This window comes from Physeter macrocephalus, chromosome 11 (genome assembly GCF_002837175.3).
Source record: "Physeter macrocephalus isolate SW-GA chromosome 11, ASM283717v5, whole genome shotgun sequence".
NCBI classification, from domain to species: Eukaryota; Metazoa; Chordata; class Mammalia; order Artiodactyla; family Physeteridae; genus Physeter; species Physeter macrocephalus.
In genome coordinates this window covers 64,670,447-64,691,474 of record NC_041224.1, presented here as the reverse complement: position 1 = coordinate 64,691,474, position 21,028 = coordinate 64,670,447, and the positions used below count along the sequence as shown (strand labels likewise).

Here is a 21,028-nt window from a genome sequence, read left to right as displayed (position 1 = left end):
GAGACGCAAGAGGGAAGAGATATGGGAACATATGTATATGTATAACTGATTCACTTTGTTGTAAAGGAGAAACTAACACACTATTGTAAAACAAGTTATACTCCAATAAAGATGTTAAAAAAAAAAAACAACAACTGAATAATTTTTTAAAGAAATACAACAGGGGCAATAAATGCAGATTGCACATGACAAAAAAACAGACAAGCATGAAAATTTCTAACAGAACATAAATAAGAGAAAAGACGAAAGGGGCATTGCAAGAGTTCAGCTTCCAGGAATGACAGAGTAGGCAGTTCGGACCAACTCTTCCACTAAGGAGAAATAAAGAAACTAGACAAAATACAAAAGATCTGTGTGAGGGCAATCAAGGTCATGAGGAATTAAGGAACCAAGATCTAGAAAATGAGAAAATCAAAATAAATAAACCTGGTATTTGGAGCTGTTTTTTTTAACCTAGAGGTATCTGTGGATTCTAAAGGCCACTACTGCTGAAGAGGCTGAGAGATGAGCATAGCTCTTGATAGATGTAAGCCCTGAGGGGACAAAAATTGGAGTGAGGACCTGCCAAGGAGGAGGATAAACCTCTTAAACTGCGGATTAGGACCTCAAAGGGTTACATACAAGAAATAAAAGTAAACCCAAAATATTTCAGCTCATAAGGTCTGAAGCCCAATTTTAAATCATCTCAATCCCTGAATGGATTAAAGTGACCTGAGATTATTAGTGACTTCACATAACCACATTCCAGAAGAGAAGCAAAGGTAAATCCTTTCTGAGAGAAGATAGTAGCATTCAGATTATGTCTATAATTTTTCATAAACAATCCCTGGCACTCAATCACAAATAAACAAGTACATAAAAACACAAGACAACCCCCAAACCAGGAGAAATAACAAATATAAAAGCAAACCTTCATGGTAAACACATATGACAGGATGGGTTAAGGAATAAAGATACAGTATGGAGAATTCCAGCAGAGACCTAGAAACTATAAAAGAAAACAAAACAGACATTCTGAAAAATACAATAAATGAAATTAAGAAAGCAATAAATGGAGTGCTGCCTCTGGTTAGAATGCAGAAAGTCATAAGAGACTGTCACTCTTACCTCAACAACCAAAACAACAAAGATAAACTACAAAAACCATAGTTTTTCTGAACCCATCAGAATGACGAGGATTCAAAGAAGCCTTAAGCCTAAACTCCAACGGGGAAGAAAAAATATTTGAAGAGATAATGGCCAAGAACTTTCCAAAAATGATGAAAGTAATCATTCCACGGATACAAGAAACTCAGCAAGAATGATAAATACAAAGAAAATCACAACGAAGCTCATCACAGTCAGATTTCTGAAAATCATAGATAGAGAGTAAATCTTAAAAGTGTCCAAAGGGGGAAAGAGGGAGGGAAGCACATTTCCCACAAGAAAGTAAAAATAAGACTTATGGCTGATTTCTCATCAGAAATGGAGTTCAGTGGACAATGGAATGACATTCTTAAAGGGCTGAAAGAAAAAAACTGTCACCTAGAATTCTACATCCAGCAGCCTCCATCAAAATTATCAAAATTGAAGATGAAATAAAGATGTTTTCAGACAGACAAAAGCTGAGTGAATTCATCTCCAGCAGACCTAACTAAATACTGAAGGATATTCTCCAGGCAGAAGGAAATGACCCCAGATAGAAGCTCAGAGATGCAGAAAGAAATGAAGAGCAACTGATAAATAAAAGCAACATGGGTAAATCTAAATCAATAATGGCTTATAAAATAATAATGTCATGTGGCTATCAAATATAAACAGAACTAAAATACATAACAATAATAACAAAAATTAGAAGAAAAGGACAAATAGAATTAAGGTGTTCAAAAGGTCTTGTATTATCCAATAAATGGTAAAAGTAATAAGTCAAAGATACATTTAACACATTTTTGACTGGAGATGTATTATGGCCAAATCCCCCAGTCAATAATGTGTTAAGAACCACTAAATGAATAGTAAAAGAATATATAACTGGTAAACTAAAAGAGAGGGAAAAACTGCATAACTGAAGATAACCAAAGGGCATCAAGAAAAAAGAGAAAGGGGACCACAGAACAGGCAAAGCAATGAGAAGTAAATAAAAATGGAAGATTTAAAGCCGAATATATTAGCCATTACATTAAATGTAAATAGACTAAGAGCTCTAGAAAAAAAGGCAAAAATTGTCAGTCTAAATAAAGAAGAAAACCTAAGAGTATGCTACATACACAACATAAATATAAGAAAAATATAAATATAAAATATAAATACAAATCACCCCTCCGTTTCATAACAAAAGATAAACTTCAGAATAACAAAAGTGAGCCTTTTCAAGAAATAGTTTACTGATCAAGAACATTTTTGTTGCCTTTGCCTTTACTCTGCCTCAACTCATACTGCTCTTCATTTTACTCTCCTTGCCAGAAAATCCTGCCCATCTAAAAAGCCTACTCACGCCTTCAAAACCAGCTCAAGACCAGCTCCTCGAAGAAACTTGTTAACCAAATACTCCAAACTAAACAAATCCTTATCCTTCCCCACATAAGCTTACTCATTTAACAATCTAATTATACACAGCCATCAGATAATATAAACCAAATTATGTAAGTTTCATCTAATTTTCATGTATTTTTAGCCTCTCCATCCAGTTTATAGAAATAATAAAAACAACAACACTTTACATTTAATGAGTGATTAAGATAAACCAGGCTCTGTTCTAAGCACAGACACATATTAACTCATTGTTTACCTCAGTTCAGAGTGATAAATTATTATCTATGTTATTTACAGTAAAGAATTGGGGGCACTTCCTGGTGGTCCAATGGATAATACTCCATGCTCCCTATGCAGGGGGCCCAGGTTCGAACCCTGGTCCAGGAACTATATCCCACATGCCACAACTAAAGGATCCTGCAGGCCGCAACGAAGACCCAGCACAGCCAAATAAATAAATAAATGTTTTTAAATAAATAAATAAATAAATATCTTACAATTCTTTAAAAAAAAAAAAAAAAAAAAAAAACTGTTCACAATTGCCTTTTAAGCTTCCCCTCTCCCTGCCTAGCACTCTAACCCAGGGCCACACCATGCATGTAGAATGGAAAAGAACAAACATTATGTTAGCACTATCCCATTTATTCACACAGATGTTTCTGAATAAGATATCCAGGGGCAAAATGAACTTTTATCATTGTACATAGTTCTAATTCTAGGTAGTTATCTTGTTCTGCAGACAGAGTAATACTTCCTTCCTTTGGACACCCAATGATGGGTGTATATTCAAGTCTTTGCCCTAGGTTTTCTTCTTCCTTCCTCAGTGAAATGATCTAGTCTCATGGCTTGAACTATCACCTCTATCAGATAATTCCTGAACCTATATTTCTAGCCAAAGGTCTAGAGAGACCTCTCATCTGAGCCCCAATTCTGTAATACCTTCACAGAGATGATCTGCTGACATCTCAGGCTCAGGGTATCCAAAAATGGAAATTGTATCCTGTCCCTTAAACTTGTCTTTCCTACTACACCCTAATCCATTTTCCACTTTAAACCACCTCAGTATCTTGAGTCAAACTGGCATGCAAGTATTTGATTAACTGAACTTACTTTAAACTAAAATTGCTCTGTCTTAAAAGAGGTAATAGCATCTGTTTCAATTACTATTTTTCACTCAAATCAATGAGCTTTTTTTCCTTCAAAGTAGAACAGATTGAAAGTTTATGAATCCATATCAAGCAAACATGAGCAGTGGTTAGCAGAAGTCAGGTAAGCAGACTGACTCGACCACTCTATGCACTTCTCATTACGTGAAAAACCACAAGTAGCCATGGGAGTTTTGACAGTTATAAGTTTTAAATTGTTCCTATTCTTAATTACATTGTTTAATTTACATTTATAAATGAACCATTAATTCAAGACAGGATAAAGGAATATGAACAAAAGACAGACAATTCTCAAAAATAATATAAACCATTAATAAAAATCTGAAAGATGCTCAATTCCATTAATAATTTTAAAATATAAAATTTAAAGAGATATACATTTTCATCTATCAGACTGGCAGAGACTATGAGGTCTGAAAATAACTAGTATGTTGGCAAGGGTGTGGGGAAACAGCACTCTCTCATTTGCTGTTGATAGAGAAAAATCAGCTTTTTGGAGAACAACTTGGAAATAACTAGCAAAAAATTTAACACACATGCTCTTTTACCCTACAATTCCACATTTACAAACTTATTCTATACTATACTTGAACATGTGAACAAAGACATTTTGTAAAAGTGGGTTCACTGCATATGTTTGCAACAAAAAATTTGGGAGCATCAAAAGGGATTGGTTAAATAAATTATGATACATCTATAAAATACCATGTGGCTATCAAAACAACTGTGATAAATTTGTATGTACTCATATGGGAAGATGACCTAAAACACACTGGAAAACAGTATGCACAGCACTACCTCACTTGTTAGTTTTGTTATACATGTATATATTATATATTTTAAATATTTAATTGTATATATAAAACCGAAAGTCCATAGCTATTAAAAGTGATTATCACTGGGGAGAGGGTTGGAATGTATGATCTCACTTTTTATTTTACATACTGTTTGAAAATTTTAAAATATTTTTTATTTTCTTAAAATCAAACCAACAATTAATTTTACCCCCAAATTTAAAGTTGACATACATATCTTAGCCATTAGGGTTAAAAATGCTGCTAATAGAGAAATTCTATGGCTTTGAGGGGTAGGGACTAGCAGAGAAGGAACCCTGCCCTGGCACCTCACCTCTTTTCCTATTCGTATTTCCTTTTCTCCCACCTCAAGTGTCAGCCTGGACTCACACTAATTTGAGGTGAGATGGGACTCCAGAGGTTTCTGAGGGAAGATATTTCTTCCCAGACGGCAACTGTATCTATAGGAGGAGAGGCAAAAGAAATGGCCAGGGGCAGGAAATACCCATTGGCAGTGATGGAGAGGAAAAGAAACTTTCCTCAACCTGGCTGAGACAACCATTTCTGTTTAAGGAAGATCTCTGTGTTCTTATGTTTATTTTAAATCTTCTTCCTTACAAAGGTGACTAACTGCTGTTGTTAGGGGGCATTTCAAGACAGTCTTTCTACCACTTCTGATCAAGTATCGACTTAGAAATAAGACAGTACAGTTTGTTAGAACTACATATGAATTAAAGATAAATAGGCTCTAAATAAAGACTTTTGGGACTCTGAGAAACTTATTTAATTCAATGTACAGACTTTGAAAATTATTTCTCTTATTCCCTAGTCTTCAGTTACGTTCTGGAGGTGAGGGTGCATGATGGTTGAGTTCTATGTAGGTGCGGTGCTATTAATAAAGGGGTTATCGCCATAGGAAGTGTACATACAATCTCCTGGACACACAACACTGTGTAAATTTAAAACTACTAATAACTCAACTTCAAACCAAAAGCTTTCAACTATTAACCAAAAAGATCCTCAAATTTTAGTTTTTACATTAAAAGTCATGCTATGAATAAAAATTATAAATAAAACTTATAATTTGTTATTCTATTCCCTGAATTTGTATATGATAATGCTATCATCTTAACTAGACCTTACATATAAAGATATTTCCTGGTAAATTTTTTTTTTTACTCATTTACTTTGCACCTGAAAAACAAACGTTCTGTATTCAGTTTCCATGTGGTATCACTTTTAAAATTCACTCTGCTCAGGACTCCTCAGTAAGTTTTACTGGCTATTACTGACCAGTAATAAATCCTGAAAACCTGTACGATCAATCTCCGGATTTCCTGAAGACATGGAGGTAGCTGCACCCCCAGATGGCTCCATTATTAGCATTCTCATATATTCAAACATTCCAGTAATCATTTCACATAGAGGAAATGAAAAATAACTCCCTCTGAGAGTTCTAGTCTACTGACCGGTTAAAACTAAGTTGGGACTACTCTAAAGACATAGAACCAAAATTATGAGAAAAGTAGTACTATTACTTGATTAACAGTAACACAATGATTCCAGAATTTGTTTCTCCACCTACAGCAGTAATTACACTTTCTCTCTCCAAATTAAGTTATTATCTCTGTTATTAGACCAAGGATAGAAAACATGTCCAGTTCATCTTAGTATCTCCACAGTGCATGGCTTTGTGCATAATTATACCTCAAAGATAACATATTTGCAACTAGTCAAAATTACCTAAATTTCCAGTTTTGGCTATACAAGAACTATCCGACTGACTACAAAATTAAATGTAAACATTCTTGCCATAAAACAAACTTAAAGGAGGTTATTTCTTAATGCCATCCGCAGCAACATGGATGGACCTAGAGATTATCATATTAAGTGAAGTAAATCAGAAAGACAAAGACAAATAACATATAGTATCACTTATACGTGGAATCTAAAATATGACACAAATGAACCTATTTACAAAACAGAAACAGATTCACAGACATAGAAAACAAACTATGGTTACTAATGGGGAAAGGGGATGGGAACGGATAAATTAGGAGTTTGGGATTAGCAGATACAAACTACTATATACATAAAACAGATAAAAACAAGGTCCTACTATATAGCACAGGGTATCCTATAATAAACCATAACGGAGAAGAACATGAAAAAGAATATATATGTATAACTAAACCACTTTGATGTACACCAAAAATTAACACAACCTTGTAAATCAACTATACTTCAATAACAAATTTTTAACAGGAGGTTATTTCTCATGGTTCTTTTTAATAGGAAAAGCAAAGACACAATCTGAAATTCAGACTGCCCAACTGCTAACTCCTTAACAAGAAGAACTCAAGTACTGATTTTAGTAAAATAGGACATATAAAACCACTCACTACCTCTCTCTCTCTCCTTTCTTTACATAAGGAAGTCGAAGGTAGAATCAAAATATCAGCTAGATCAGTAACCTTGCCAGTTTACTTTACATCCGTTATAAGCCTAAGAGTAAGTATCTAATATTTCAAGTAGTACTGCAACTTAAAATATCTCACAATTGCTTAACACTGAAGCTTTATTTCTTGAAATCAGCCCTAAAGCTATTTTTACACATATAAAATAAAATCGTACACAATCATTTACGGGCAACTTAAAAGACTTTCCCAATCATATCCGACTTAACAGTAGAAAAAAAAAAGATGCATAGTAACTTGGGCTTTAGAGAATGACAAAAGGTAATTCTTGAATCAAAGAACAGAAACGATCAGTGTTCAAACACAAAACTTAACAGAAGTCATTTAGCTGAGATGAATCTACCACTCAATTCTACAGACTTCAGTTATAGAAACTTGGAGATAGAAGGGACCTTTAAGATTACCTATTAATTATTAATTAATTCCTTCAGTTAACAGATGAAACGGAGAAGCTATGGGACCTGCATTTTAAAATAATGGCCTTAAGGTCACAATTAAAGGTGAAAATATCTTGAAGAAATTGTAAAAGTACTGGTCAATGAATGGTATTACTCAATGGTATCATTACTCTTCTAAAATAAATGGAACCCTGACTCCCACATACACACACAAATTATCTTTTCACCAATAATCCTATAAAAGGGAATCCAAAATATGGAAGGAAAGACTACATGTGGGAAGATGTTCATTACAGCATTCTTTATTAGAGCAAAATACTGAAAACAACGTCAACATCTATAAAAGGAGAATAATTGTTAGCAGCAGTATGCAGTATAATAAAGAGCATAGGCTTTCGACCTGTAAAGGACTGGATTTGAATGCCGACTTTTTCACATGAGAGCTGTGAGGCCTATGACAAGTCACTTAATATTTGACACTCAGTTACCTCAACTGTAGAATGGGGAGATATTACCATCTTCCTCACAAGGATGTATAAAGGATTAAATGCATGTAATAGAGAGTGGTACAGTGCCTACAGCTCAGTGAGTATTCAATAAATACTACTTTTATTGGCCACTATTAATATTATATTCATTCACTGAAATAGGATACAGGCATTTTAAATGATTATAGGAAAATCTGTATTCAGTGGCATGGAAAGATCTCCAACGCATTGTTAAGTAAAAAACAAGTTGAAAAACAATAAGTAGTATTATCCTGCTTATGTGTTAAAAATAAAACTATACACACATATGTAAATACAGAAGGAAAAGTATTAACAGTGGTTATTTATGGGTTAAAAAAGGAATTTGTTGGTGGAAGTTTTACTTTATGTACTTTCTTTTTACTTCAAACAAACATGTATTTAAGTATTTTTTTAAAACTTTAATTGATGATTTAAAGATAGTGCAGCAACAAAGAAAAATGGAATAATGCACATATGAGATTGTACATACACCATGATTACAACATAAAAATGATGTGCCATATAGTGACTAGAAAGAAATATACCAAAATTATACCAGTGGGTCTAAATGAAATTTTTTGTCTGTTTCCAAAATTTTTAGCCAAAAAACTCCTTTGATTCTAAACAAATCCAAAACTGGGGTTATATTTTAATATCATCTTTTACTGGCTTGTGTCCCATGACAAAGTCAATTTTTAAAAATCATAAACACAAGACTTTTCCTCACCTCATTAGCTCTCTGGGTCAATCATATCTTACCTATAGTCATTTCCACTGACTGTTCTCTTATTGTTGATGCAATTTTACCTAGAAGCCAAAATGCCTACCAATGGCATGGTAAATACCTCCCAACCACACAAAAGTCAGTAATAAAATGAAGGGTTTGGCAAGAAAGACTATGAAATAGATAAACAGAGCTTCCACATAATGAGATTAATGTTACCCCTGTATTTTATATTAGCATAGAGAAAACTCGTAAAGAAGAAACCAACAATGATCAACTGCTGGGAAAAAAAACTACACTTTCAAAAAATTTAATAGAATTATACTATATTTTTAAGTTCACAAAAAAACATTAAAACCATTCTATACAGACACTGTACTTTACAGTTTATAAGCAATTTTACATTTCATTCTTCTGACAACTCAGTTAGGTAAGCAAGGTATTATTTTTGCCTGCCTATAGGCCCCAACAGACATATGGAAATGTGTAGAACCATGAGTCACATCCAAATCCTCTGCCTCCATATCCTAAGTCTTTTTTCACCATTCTACATATTAACTTTCATATGGTTTACTAAAAGTGGTCACATTTCTTATCTCCTTTGAACATTCATCCTGGAAATCTATGAACTCCTTTATACTTCATCCTGTTAGGCAGGCAAAGCAGGGCATCGGTCTCTGTTTACAGATCAATTAGTATGATCACTGATCTTTCCAAAGATGACAAAACAAATAAATATTAAAATTGCAGCATATCCAGAAGAAGATGACCAAACTCACAAAAGGTCAAAAACTAAGTAAGATGAAGAGTGGCTGAAGGAATTAGGATGATTAATTTAGAAAGAAGGAGAGAGCAACACACACACACACACACACACACACACACACACACACACACAAATTTTGTCATCAGACATGTGAAGGACCATCATATAAAGGAATCAGATTTGTGCTATAAAGCCCGGGAGTTAAAAGAAATTCAATAAACAATTAATGGGGATCTACTCTGTGCTAGATGCTTATTCTACACCACATAAGAAAAGTCCGAATGCTCAAGAGGGTCAGACTAGTAGAGGAGACAAGAAATAAATAACACAAGATGAAAAGGACTCAGAAAGCTATGGGCACACAGAGAATGATGACTCTAACTCTCTTGGGGGAGGGGGCTAGTAGAAAAAAATGCACTGAATAGATGAGTAGGTGGGAAGTGGCATTAACAGGAAGGAAGGGGACTTCTCTGATGGTGCAGTGGTTAAGAATCCGTCTGCCAATGCAGGGGACACAGGTTCAAACCCTGGTCCGGGAAGATCCCACATGCCACAGAGCAACTAAGCCCATTTGTCACAACTACTGAGGCCATGTGCCACAACTACTGAAGCCTGCATGCCTAGAGCCCGTGCTCCACAACAAGAGAAGCCACCGCACCACAACAAAGATGAGCCCCCGCTGGCCGCAACTAGAGAAAGCCCAAGCGCAGCAACAAAGACACAATGCAGCCAAAAATAAATAAATAAATTAATTAATTTTTAAAAAAAAAACAGGAAGAAAGAACAGCATGTGCAAAGGCCTGGAGACCTGAAGCTCTGCAGTTAACCTGGAGTGGTGGAGCACCAGGTACACATTAGAAGTGCCAAGAGATGAGGCTTTAAGCTGGGAGTGTGGGAGGCCTGTAGTAAGGAACACAAAAGGCCTCACAATCTTCATGCCAAGAAGTTCAGACTCTAACACTCAAGCTATAGAACACTAATAACTACGAGTTTACAAGTAACAGAGTGGCATGCTCAGAAAAATATATAAGAAAGTTCATTCTAGCAGGAGGACAGACTTCTAGAGGCTAACAGAGGAGATAAAGAGATTAATTACAGAGCCACTATTGTTACTCTAGGTGGAGTGATGATGATTCGAGTAATATCTAGGAGGTAAAAAAAAAAAAAAATCAAGGAGAACTACTGGCTATGGGAAAGAGGAGTGTCCAGGATGACTTCTAGATCTCAACTTGGTTGAGTGATGAACAGTGATGTCCAAGGTGGGTAACAAAGGAAGACAAGTCCATGCAATCATTCAAACAATGTGAGAGTCCTGGACCAGAAATTGGTTTGTTATTGTCTGGAGAGAGGGGATGAGGGAAGAGGTACAAAGATGAGTTTACCTTTGGTCTTGTGTAATGCAAGGTACGTCTGCAGTGAAGCTACAGAGTGACACGTGAAGCAGAGTGGACTAGGAGAGTCATGAGCTTACAGTAGCAACTGAACACAAGTAAAGTATACAGAACGAGATCAACCTTAGATACCAATATTTGATGAGAAGATGAAAGAAAAACCTGAAAACAAATGAAGAATTGATAAGAGGAGTATGAGATGAATCAGGAGATAGGGTGACGCCAAAAAAAGGCAGGAGAAGATAAAAAAATTCAAGAAGGTGGGGAGGGTGAAAATTAAAGTTAAATGTACTACATAAAGCAAAGTTTACTAAAAGAAGTTATTCAAAACAGGAATAGACTACCTTGTGAGGTAATGAATCACATCATCAAGTTAATGATTCAGGCAGACAGAGTCACCTATGTAAGATGTTGACAAGAGGATTCTTACCTTAAATGAGAAGTATAGCTACATGACCTCTATAGTACACCTCTGAAGTCTAGGTCAAGGCTAGCCTCAGCATCATTAGGCCATCAAATGTTCTTTTGCAATCTGATCAGAGAATTGGATATTTGATTATTCTAAGAAAAGTTTTAAAAAACAATTTCTACATATTTCATGTAACTCAGAAGCAACCAATACTGGATTAAAACTTTTCACTATTTCTGCTCTTGGGACACAAAAAATTGATGCTGAAATGGTAGAAATAGCTGATCTAGTCTACTTCAAATTGATTTCAAATAAGCTCTCACATTGTCTTCCTAACGTTCTCCATTCTGGCATCCCAATCCCACCTGAGCACCATTCCTTAACCTGTTCACTCTGATTAGAGAAGACCTGCAATGCACGGGTGGCTTTGTCATGTCATCTTTCCCTAGGTCCCTGCATACCTTTTCAGTAATCTGCCCCTCCTTGCTTCCTAAAGCCAGACTGTGTGCCTAATCATTTCCAACCCTCTGCCACTGCTGACCATTTTCTATCACCAGTCCTTCTCTCTTTCCTCCACCTCCTCATGTCTACCCAATGTTGGAAAAACACTCCATTTATCCTGTTGTCCCACATCCTATTGTTCTCCTTTTACTACCAAATATCTCCATACCTTACCACCTATTCACTGTAATCCCCTACAGAAAGGTATCTCAGCTACCCCTCTACAGAAATTAAAAAATTAAACCACTTACGAATGACATCTGATTTATTGAAACAGCTTGTTCCATTGCTGCTTACTCCCTTCTCAATCCCCTTGATGTCTCTGCAGCTTGTAAAAGAACTGACCAACCCTTCCTTGCTGCAGTTATTCCTTTCCCTTTTGCAGTGAGGCAGAATGGTTTGTGGAAAGCACTCTGCACAGGATCAGAAGAGCCGTGCTCTAGACCCAACCATACTGCTAATTAGCTGTGACTCTCCTCACCTCCACTCCTACTCAGATCTCACTTCTGAGACACCCTGACACCCAGTCTAGGTTAGGTCCCTGCAGTATACGCTTTCTCAAAACCTACTCTTCTCCTCAGTAGTGCTTATCACAACAACTTAATTACTATATAATTAGTGGCTAAATGGCTATCTTTCCCACCCACACGCCAGACATCAAACTCCATGAAGGCAAAGTGTACATTTCAGCCATGCTTTACACCTCTCATCAGCACAAAATAAAAGCCCATCAATTGAATTAATGTTGAGACAGATGTTATGACTTCCTAAGAGACTTATTATTTTTATTAATCTAAAATTACTAGCACTTTACTTACAAAATTATTGACAAAATTTTAAGCAGTAACACACACATAATAGGATGAACTACATATAAAATTTTACATGTAAAATGAAATAAGAGTCTTCCAAGATAGTTACATTTTTCTTGCCTATCCACAAGAATAGAAAGGGTTGGATCAGTTACCTACATTTCAGGACCAACATGTGTACTCTACGCTGAATGTGCAAGCGCAAGTGGGATACTAAAACACTATTGTTTATGTGGCTGTTTTGATAATACCCATTGGTACTTCAGGGTTAAAGCACTTAACACTGGCAAAAGCCATGTGCTACATATACTCTGTAAGAATATCAAAAGAAAGCTTTTATCAGCCAAATTACATTGCAGTGTGATTTTAAATATAAATCAGGGAAAAAACAAGTAATGGTTTAGTGAATAGAAGCTGCCACTGTGCCTGACAAGATGACTTTCAAATACAGAAACTTCAGATCTCATGTAAGTAGGTGAAAGTTGTCAAGTTTTATGATACACCACCTTGGTCAAACAATTTAAACAGATTACATGCTAATTTGTCCTTCATCTGCTGAGTGTGTCCCGCTCCTCTATTACACTGTAAGGTCCTTACGGGCAGGTTTGGCGTTTTGTTAATTGGTCTCCTTAAAAAAATAGGAATGCAGGTGACTTCAATAATCTATGATATAGAAAACCTGAAAATGGCTTTTGCGGCTAAATATACTTAAATATTGCCACTTGAAAACGTACAAGTACTTAAAATCCGATGCTTAGACAATTCCCTAGGTTAAGAGCGGTTAACAGGCTGTAAATATAGTTGTAATTCCCAGGAAAGAACAAGCATTTTCATAACGGAAACACTAACAGACAGAATCACTTGGAGCTGTTCTCCAAGGCGCCCTCATCGTTAAGTCAACACCACTGGTTATGAGGGGACAACCGTGTCCCTCGGACACCCTCTCTCTTCCACAGCCTCGGGGCTACAAATCCCGCACGAGGAGTCCCTCAAGATCAACCAGCGCTTCCCTGAGACTTCAGCTGGGAAATCCCTAGCCAGGGAATGCGGAGTTCAAGCCCCCCTCCCGCTTTCTTTCCTGAAAATTAATGAATTGGCCGTACGATTGTTTATTTAATGAGGTGTGTAGTGGCCTCTACTGGTGCTTGTGTGAGCACAAGAATGTCCCACTCTTACAAGTGGGATGAGCCTGGGGGAGGGGAGGGAGGCGAGGGGTGAACCTGCCTCCGGGTACAAAGCGCAGAACTATAGCCCGGAGCCCCCGATGCGCCCCCACGGCCGCCCCTCCCCCGGCAGCGCCCCCGCCAGCCCACTTCACTCTCTACCCTGCGCGACCCCCTTTCTCCTCGGCAACCCGAGACGAGGCAGAGAAGTTCCTACACGTTTCCTCCTGGATCCTAAACAAAAACACCGCAGCGGCCGCCGCCGGTGCCGGTGCCGCGCCCCCGCCCCCACCCCGCGCCTCCCGGGCCCGCACCCCGCGGCCGCCGCTTACCTGGGGACTGCGGCGGGGAGCCGCTCCTGGCGGCCGCGGCGCCCGACGCCCGGCGCTCGAGCAGTAGCAGGCAGCAGAGCCAGAAGGAGGAGGTGCTGAGGAGTCGCCGGGCTCTCCGCTCCGCCGCCATCTCTTCCCCGCGAGCGGCGGCGGCGGCAGCGCGGCGGAGCCCTCGCCTCCTTCCCTCCCGCGCGCCTCAGCCGGTCCCTCGCTGCAGGCTAGGCTCCCGCGACCGCCGCCGCCGCCGCCGCTGCTCCAGCCCGGCCCGGCCCGGCCCGCGCGGCCCCTCTCGCGGGAGGGGAGACTCGGGGGCGCCTCCCTCCTGCAGTGGGGAGGAGAGGGGAGGAGAGCGGAGAGCGGGGAGTCACTACATTCCGGGGCGGGGAGGTGGGTCCGTCTCCAGGTTCCAGGCGCCGCCACCCACCGCCGACTCCGGCTCCACACAGCAGCGCAAGGGGGGCGGAGACCACGGGCTGCTGGGGTGGGGGGCGGGGACCCGGGGCGCGCACCCCCGCGCACGCGCAGGCGCGCGCCTCCCTCGCCCACACCCCCTCGGCTCCGCGCGCGGCCCGCCCCCGCTCCAATCCCGGCTGCCGCCTCGCGGGCTGCGGCGGCAGGCACGCTCCCCACCCCCTTGTCCCCGGAGCCGGGGACAGGCGCGGGCAGCGCGCTCGAGCGCTGCTGCTGGCGTCAGGGAAACCCCGGAGAAGCGGATCCTCCTCCTCCTCCTCCTTCTCCTCCTCCTCCTGGACTCCTCGCACCGGGGACGAATTCCCCCCGCCTCACCTCTCCAGACGCCTCTGGCTACGGAGACCTGAGGGCGAGAGGCGCTCCGAGCCCGGGCTTGTCCGGGAGGCCGGAGCGGGCGCGCACCTCTTTCAGCCTGGGCCCAGGGCCCCTATATAGGGCCTCAGAGGAAGCCGAAAGGCCTCCGGGAGGAAACCTGGGTGCGCAGAGTGTCGGCGTGGGGACTTACATGCCAGCCAAAAACAATAGCTATCCCTCCCGGCTCTTGCTGGGACCTGGCGCGGCTCCCGTGGGAGGGGGCCCGCCGCCCGGCCTCTGACCTCCGGCTTCCCGGCCGGGCCGCCCTCGCCGCGAGCTTACCCAGGACAGTGCCGGGTCCGCCCGGACCGCTGGACCCGCCACCCCACCCGCGGCTCTCCGCCCGGGTCCAGGGAAACAGGGCGCAGACAAAGGTGCCCGGTGTCCACTCCACCAGCCAGTGCGGGGACCTAAGCCGAGCCCCATGACTCCCCAGGGCTGATCCTCGGGCTGTAACTGAGACCTTTTACCTCTACTTTTGCGCGCCACCTCGCATTTTCGTACCTGGAAATAACGTCTCTTCGCTGGTAAAGCGGGAGCAGGAGGGATGTGATTTTTAAACCACTTGGTAATCGTGAGGCAGCACCCAGGCTACCCAAAGTTAGGAGAAAGCAGTTTGGAGTTATACTGCTGATGAGAATACTGAAACTCTTATAAGTTACACCCATGGAAAATATTTTGAGAAAATTTTGTTGTGTTGGTTATGCACTTGGAGAGTCATGTTTGATTGTTAATGTGAGTTGGATTTTTATTCACTGTTCCGTATACCCAATAACCAAAATGTGTTGCTTTCCACAAGTAGATGGCTAGTTCTCTGACTTCCACAGCCCTCTGTGCCTTCTCGTAATTACTTTCTTCAGATATTTTCTTTTATTCTCAAGTGGCAGAAAGCAGTGTGAGGTTTGTGGTAACATTGGGAGGGATAAGCTCAGAGTCCTCATAAAACCTCTCAAACCATCAAAACGGTGGAATCAGGAACCCTTTGAAACAATTGACGTTTAAAAGAGCAAACACAGGCTTATTGTTTTCCACTAGGGAAACAATTTAAATATCTTTTTGTTTTGGTTAGACTTGTTAACCAGCAAAAATATTTCCTATATACCCCTGATTGACCAGTTACATTGGAAATAGATTACCTCCCAATTACTTCACAAGTATTTGCTTAATTAACCTTTAATAATCACATCATTATTCAGTTTTCCGAGGTAATTAATGAGAAAGCTCTTTGGAAACTGTAAATTGCCTGGCAAATGTTAATACTCAGTCATCTTTTCTAAGTCTGGAAAATTTTCATTGTATCTTAAGTATAAAATGCATAATGTGACTTTGAAAAGGAAACTTGCATTTATCTCCAAGTTTGAAAAATAAATGAGTTGTGGCTAATAAAGTAATCAGATTGTTTTTCATGTATGACCTTTGTGAACTCTCTGGTTAATTTATCAGTCCACTGTGTGTATCAGGATTAAATCAGAAGTTTAAAGCACCTTCTGTAAAATAGGGTGACCGAATCGTATATTGCTGGCTTGTGCTTAAATCACAGTTTTAACAAAACCCACTCTAATAAACCACTAATAAATGAAGCCCCAGATTAAAAATTACAGATTTTATAACAGTTCAAGAGTAAGATTGTAAAGTAACCCAGACACACACTTGAATTCAGATCCTTCACCTTGTTTCAATGTAACCGACATTGTAGACATTCCCTTTAAAAATCATCATTTGGAGTAATTAATCTCTCCTTTCTTTAGTAAGGCATCTCTGAGAAAACATTTTCTTAGGCATCTTATTTATCATTTTCATTCTCCAAACAAGATTTCCAACTAATACATCAATCCACATTTATTACGGCTAGCCAAAGTATTTTTATGTAGTCTAAACTATTAATCTACGAAGTGATATTAAACCATTCATGAAATTAACACTTTTTTTCATCTAAGTAAAGTTAGAACGTGAGACCCATGTTCAAGGAATAGTGCACAAAGAAACTTTTACAGCAAAGGAAACAGACTGGCCATTGTGTTAGTGTAAGTTATCAAAGTGCAGGCCAAAAATAACTAGAGCAAATATTCTTGTGAAATTTATTCTAAGTACTATATATAAAAATGAAAAATTAATAAAGCCTATGAATATAAAACTTGGTAAGAATCTTATTCTCTATAGGGAAAGGATTATTTTTCAACTTTAGAGAGGCAATATAGTTCAGTGTTTAATTGCTGGCAGTAATTAGATTCTGCAGCTGATTCCCTGGCTGAATCCCAGTATCCAAGGTAGAGAAGAAAGCTAGCTCCCTGACAAGTAGATCCCACTACAGAACACTCCCAAGTCACAGCAGTTTTAAACTAGGAATTACCCAGGTCTTAAGAACATGATTTTCTTCTGCATAGATGTTGACATTTTTACATTTGCTCTTTACATTCCACTAGGTAAGAATTTTTATTTCTCCCTTTGTCTTCCAAAAGCCACCTGTTCTAGGAAGCCATGTCTAATTAAACCCAGTTAAGAAGGATATGTGCTCCTTAAGGACAAAGCCTTCACAGTATTAATTTTGCTTGTTACATGTTGCTTTAGTTAATCACACATCTTTAGTTCAACAACAATCTATTGACTCAACAAATATTACTGAGGACCTCTTATTTGCCAGATATGCTGGGTACTGGGATAACAAAATTATTGGTTCTTTCGTTTAATATTTATAATGCACTTCGTATGTCTCAGGTCCTGCCCTCTCTTAGGGGAATGCAATGGTGAGCCATATAGACAAGGTTCCCGGCCTAGCAGGAAAGATAAACAATTATAACAAAGAAGTGTGAAGAGTGTTATGGTAGGGAAAGATAAGGAGTGTGGGAAAACATAGTAAGAGCATCTAATCTCACTAAATTGTGGGGGGGGGGCGCGCTAGGGAGGAAAGAGGAGGAGGGCTAGGGAATTAGAGAAGCAGCATGAGTCTCTAAACTGAGACGAATGTGGAAGAAGAAGGGAAGGACTTGACTACCCCTGCAGTGGGAATTGACATCAGATTTGCATTTTAGAAGGATTACTCAGGCTGCTTCAAGGAGTGTAGGGTAAAAGGAGACAAGACCAAGAAAACCAGTTTAGATTTTTGTTAACAGTAGTCTGGGGAGGAAATGTGGGTGGCCTGGAGTAAAACAGAGGGAATTAAGAGAAGCAAACAGATAAGAGAGAGATTTAAGAGATAGAAACCACAGGGGTGTGTGGGAGAGAGGCGACATGGGTGATAGATTTCAGCTTGGGCCACTGAATGAAGGTGGTGACATTCACTGAGAAGGGACCAAGGAAGAGGAGTAGATTGGAGGCACTGTGAGTTTAACTTTGGACAAGTTTAAGGTGCCTATGTGATATTTGAGTAGAAATATCAGTAAACTGTTATTTGTGTCTGTAGTTTAGCAGGGAGAACTGGGCCAGAGAGAGATGAGTCATCAGTTTATACCATATATTCCCAGATATAAGGTGCCTTTGAATACAGGGTGAGCCCCCATTTTCCCAAATAAAATCCATCCACCTAATAAAACTTTGTGGTCAACTTTCATGTATAAATTTTTAGAGATATAGATGAAATAATCAAAGATCTACTTATAATGTTCACCGTATTAATTTAATTATACTTAAATACTTTAAGTTACATATTATATAAAATGCAATTTTAAAAATAATTTTATTGAAACTCCTCACAGTGATTTATGATCACCAGGGTCACATTTTGAATCTCTGACATAGTTCTTAAGGACAGTCATCTTCACTTCCACCTAAGTTTTTGACCCTATATATGGTGTTGTCACTGGGAATTTTATTCCAGGCTGCTGTATCTAATCACATTATATCATTCATCCTGTAATCGTATTCACTATCATATCATCTTCCATATCATCTTTCAAAGGCCTGTTTACAAGGACATCCAATATTTGCAAATGTGAAGGCATTTCTCTAGAACTAATTTCTAAATCTGTGTTAAATTTCCTTCTTTCCTTTCTTACCAGTTCTGTCAGGTGACTTCTATATGAACATTGAATGAGATCATTGCATGCTAATGTGTATTCCCCCAAAGAGCATTTTGTTATTCAAGGACTTTTTAAGGGTCAGAATATAAGGTGACTCCCTCAAGAGATTATTGTGTGCTGGAAGAAGGCAGGTGTTGGTCTTATATTCAGGTATGTATGGTAATGCCAAGAAAGTGGTTGAGATTGTCCCAGGAAAGTTGAGGACAGAAAGGAGGATTGAGGACTAGGACCAAACCCAAGGAACACCAATATGTTTAAAGTATAGAACAGATAGAGGAACTTGCAAAGAAACAAGCAGACACGTAAAAGAAAACCAGAGGCATATGGTATCACAAAAGCCAAGGAAAGAAAGTGTTTCAGGAATACAGGAGCAGTCAGTAGTGTCATGTGCTCCTGAGAGGTCAAGTAAGGTAAGACCTGAAAAACACCCATTGAATTTGGTGATAAGGTGGTCATGGACAACCTTAGTAAGTGCAGTTACAGCAGAGAGTAAGGCCACCTGATTGCTACAGCTTGTCACTGAGTATGAACAACTTCTTCAAGGAAGAAGAAGGAGGAATAAAGAATTGTGAAATCTAGGATTTTGTTGAGAGGGCTGTGGACTTCAATGCTAATATAAGGAGCAAATATAGTGGGAAGTGTTGAAGATTCAAGAGAGAAAGGGAATAATTGATAGCTGTAGAAACAGCGTAGTAGATAATTTGGCAGCTGTAATTCAGTAAAGCCCGTGATTATCTGACTTTAGTAGTCTCAGGCAACTGGCAATAGGCACAAAGGACTTCACAGAACAGAGTTACACCCTGGCCTTGTGGTTTCCAGGCAGCTTTCAGCTGTATTTGAGCCTGTTCCCTTCTCGTGACACCTTAATGAAGACTGAAAATAAGAGGCAGTATTCTGACATTCGCTACCCAGTCTTCTAAAATTCTATCCTCAAAAGGATACATGGTTGGGTTCCAACAGACAGCAGTCACAAAACAAGGCAGTCCAGCTTTCCAGAATGACAGAATCTTGCTTTTTGATTGCAAGTAACAAAAACCTAAAACAAAATGCTATTTTAAGCAGAAAGAAATTTTAATGGAAGAACCCTGGAATCTTAGAGCAAGGATGCAGCCGGACCTCAGGAATAGAACCAGAGCCTAGAGCACCTTAAAGAACCCAGAAAGTCCTCTTTTGGAAAGTGCCCTTGCCTCTGTACATATCTCTGAATCTGCCTCAGCTTCACTCTTGTTGCAGAATGGCTTTCTGCGTGTCTTGGTCCACATCACAGAAAACGGCCACTACCATCAACTTCCAACTTACTCTGTTGCCGTGTGATGCTGTCAGTCCCAATTACAAATTTCCCAGTGAAGGGACTGATTGCCAATCTTGGTTTAGATGCCCACTCCAAATCATTCAGGGAGTAATATGACAGCCCCCATTGTAACCAAATAAATAAAGGAGGAATGTGCAATTCATGGAAAAGAGGTGCCAAACAATTCAATAGGCATTATGGCAGCTGGGCTCTATTTGTCGCTATATCTCAATTGCCCAGCCTGGTACCTGGTGTTTAATAAACATTTGTCTAAGGAATAGATATTTGATGTTGATATAAAGATTTTTTTAATTATGGAAGGGAATTTATATATAGGTCAAGGGATTTGCTTGGATGGGAAGAGCCAGAAAAGGAGGAGGCAAAGATGGGTATAGGCAAATAGGGTTGTAAGAAGATACAAAATTTGTCCTTGAGCGTCTTGATATTCTCCGTGAAGTAGGCAACAAGGCCATCTGCTGCAAGAAGAGAAGGGTTGTGGTAGGGTGTTTGAGGAGAGTGGTAAATGTTTGAAAGAGTCACAGAAGGGTTTAAGAGAAAGAAATATATATATATATATATGAGCCCAGCTGAAATTATCAGTAGTAATAATATATTTGTGATTTTTCTCCATCAGGCAATGCACGGTAAGAAGAGAGATGGTGGATGGTTGCAATGACCCAGTTTCTAGGAGTAGGTGAAGAAGCAAGAGGACAAGGGACTGAGGCACTCAAGGATTCTGAAAAGTGAATTTACTGAAGTGGTAAATCATGTGGTTTAGCCTACATAGGGAAGGAAATAAATCAAAAATGGGCAGAATGACTAAGATAAAAGGAGAGTGTCAAGGAATTGGAGCACTCAAGAAAACCAGAGTAAATGCACTATGTATGAGAAAGGAAGCAGGAGCATAAAAGAGAAGATTATGTATTCAACACTAGAAGTTTAC

The 21,028-nt window shown here is 39.5% G+C and overlaps 1 protein-coding gene across 11 annotated transcripts in view; it reads right to left on the bottom strand.

The window, feature by feature from the left end:
• NEO1 (neogenin 1) overlaps positions 1–14,157 on the bottom strand; it is a 256,124-nt gene extending 241,967 nt beyond the window's left edge. For 6 of the 11 annotated variants that reach the window (XM_024128779.3, XM_055088088.1, XM_055088090.1 and 3 more), the window contains exon 1: positions 13,954–14,156. In XM_024128779.3, coding sequence (XP_023984547.1) covers positions 13,954–14,083 — 130 coding nt within the window. In that variant the 5' untranslated portion in view covers positions 14,084–14,156. Of the gene's footprint in view, positions 1–13,953 lie in introns of all 11 variants that reach the window. The other 5 variants (XM_055088092.1, XM_055088096.1, XM_055088094.1 and 2 more) reach the window with 2 other exon arrangements.
• Positions 14,158–21,028: the final 6,871 nt, after the last annotated feature.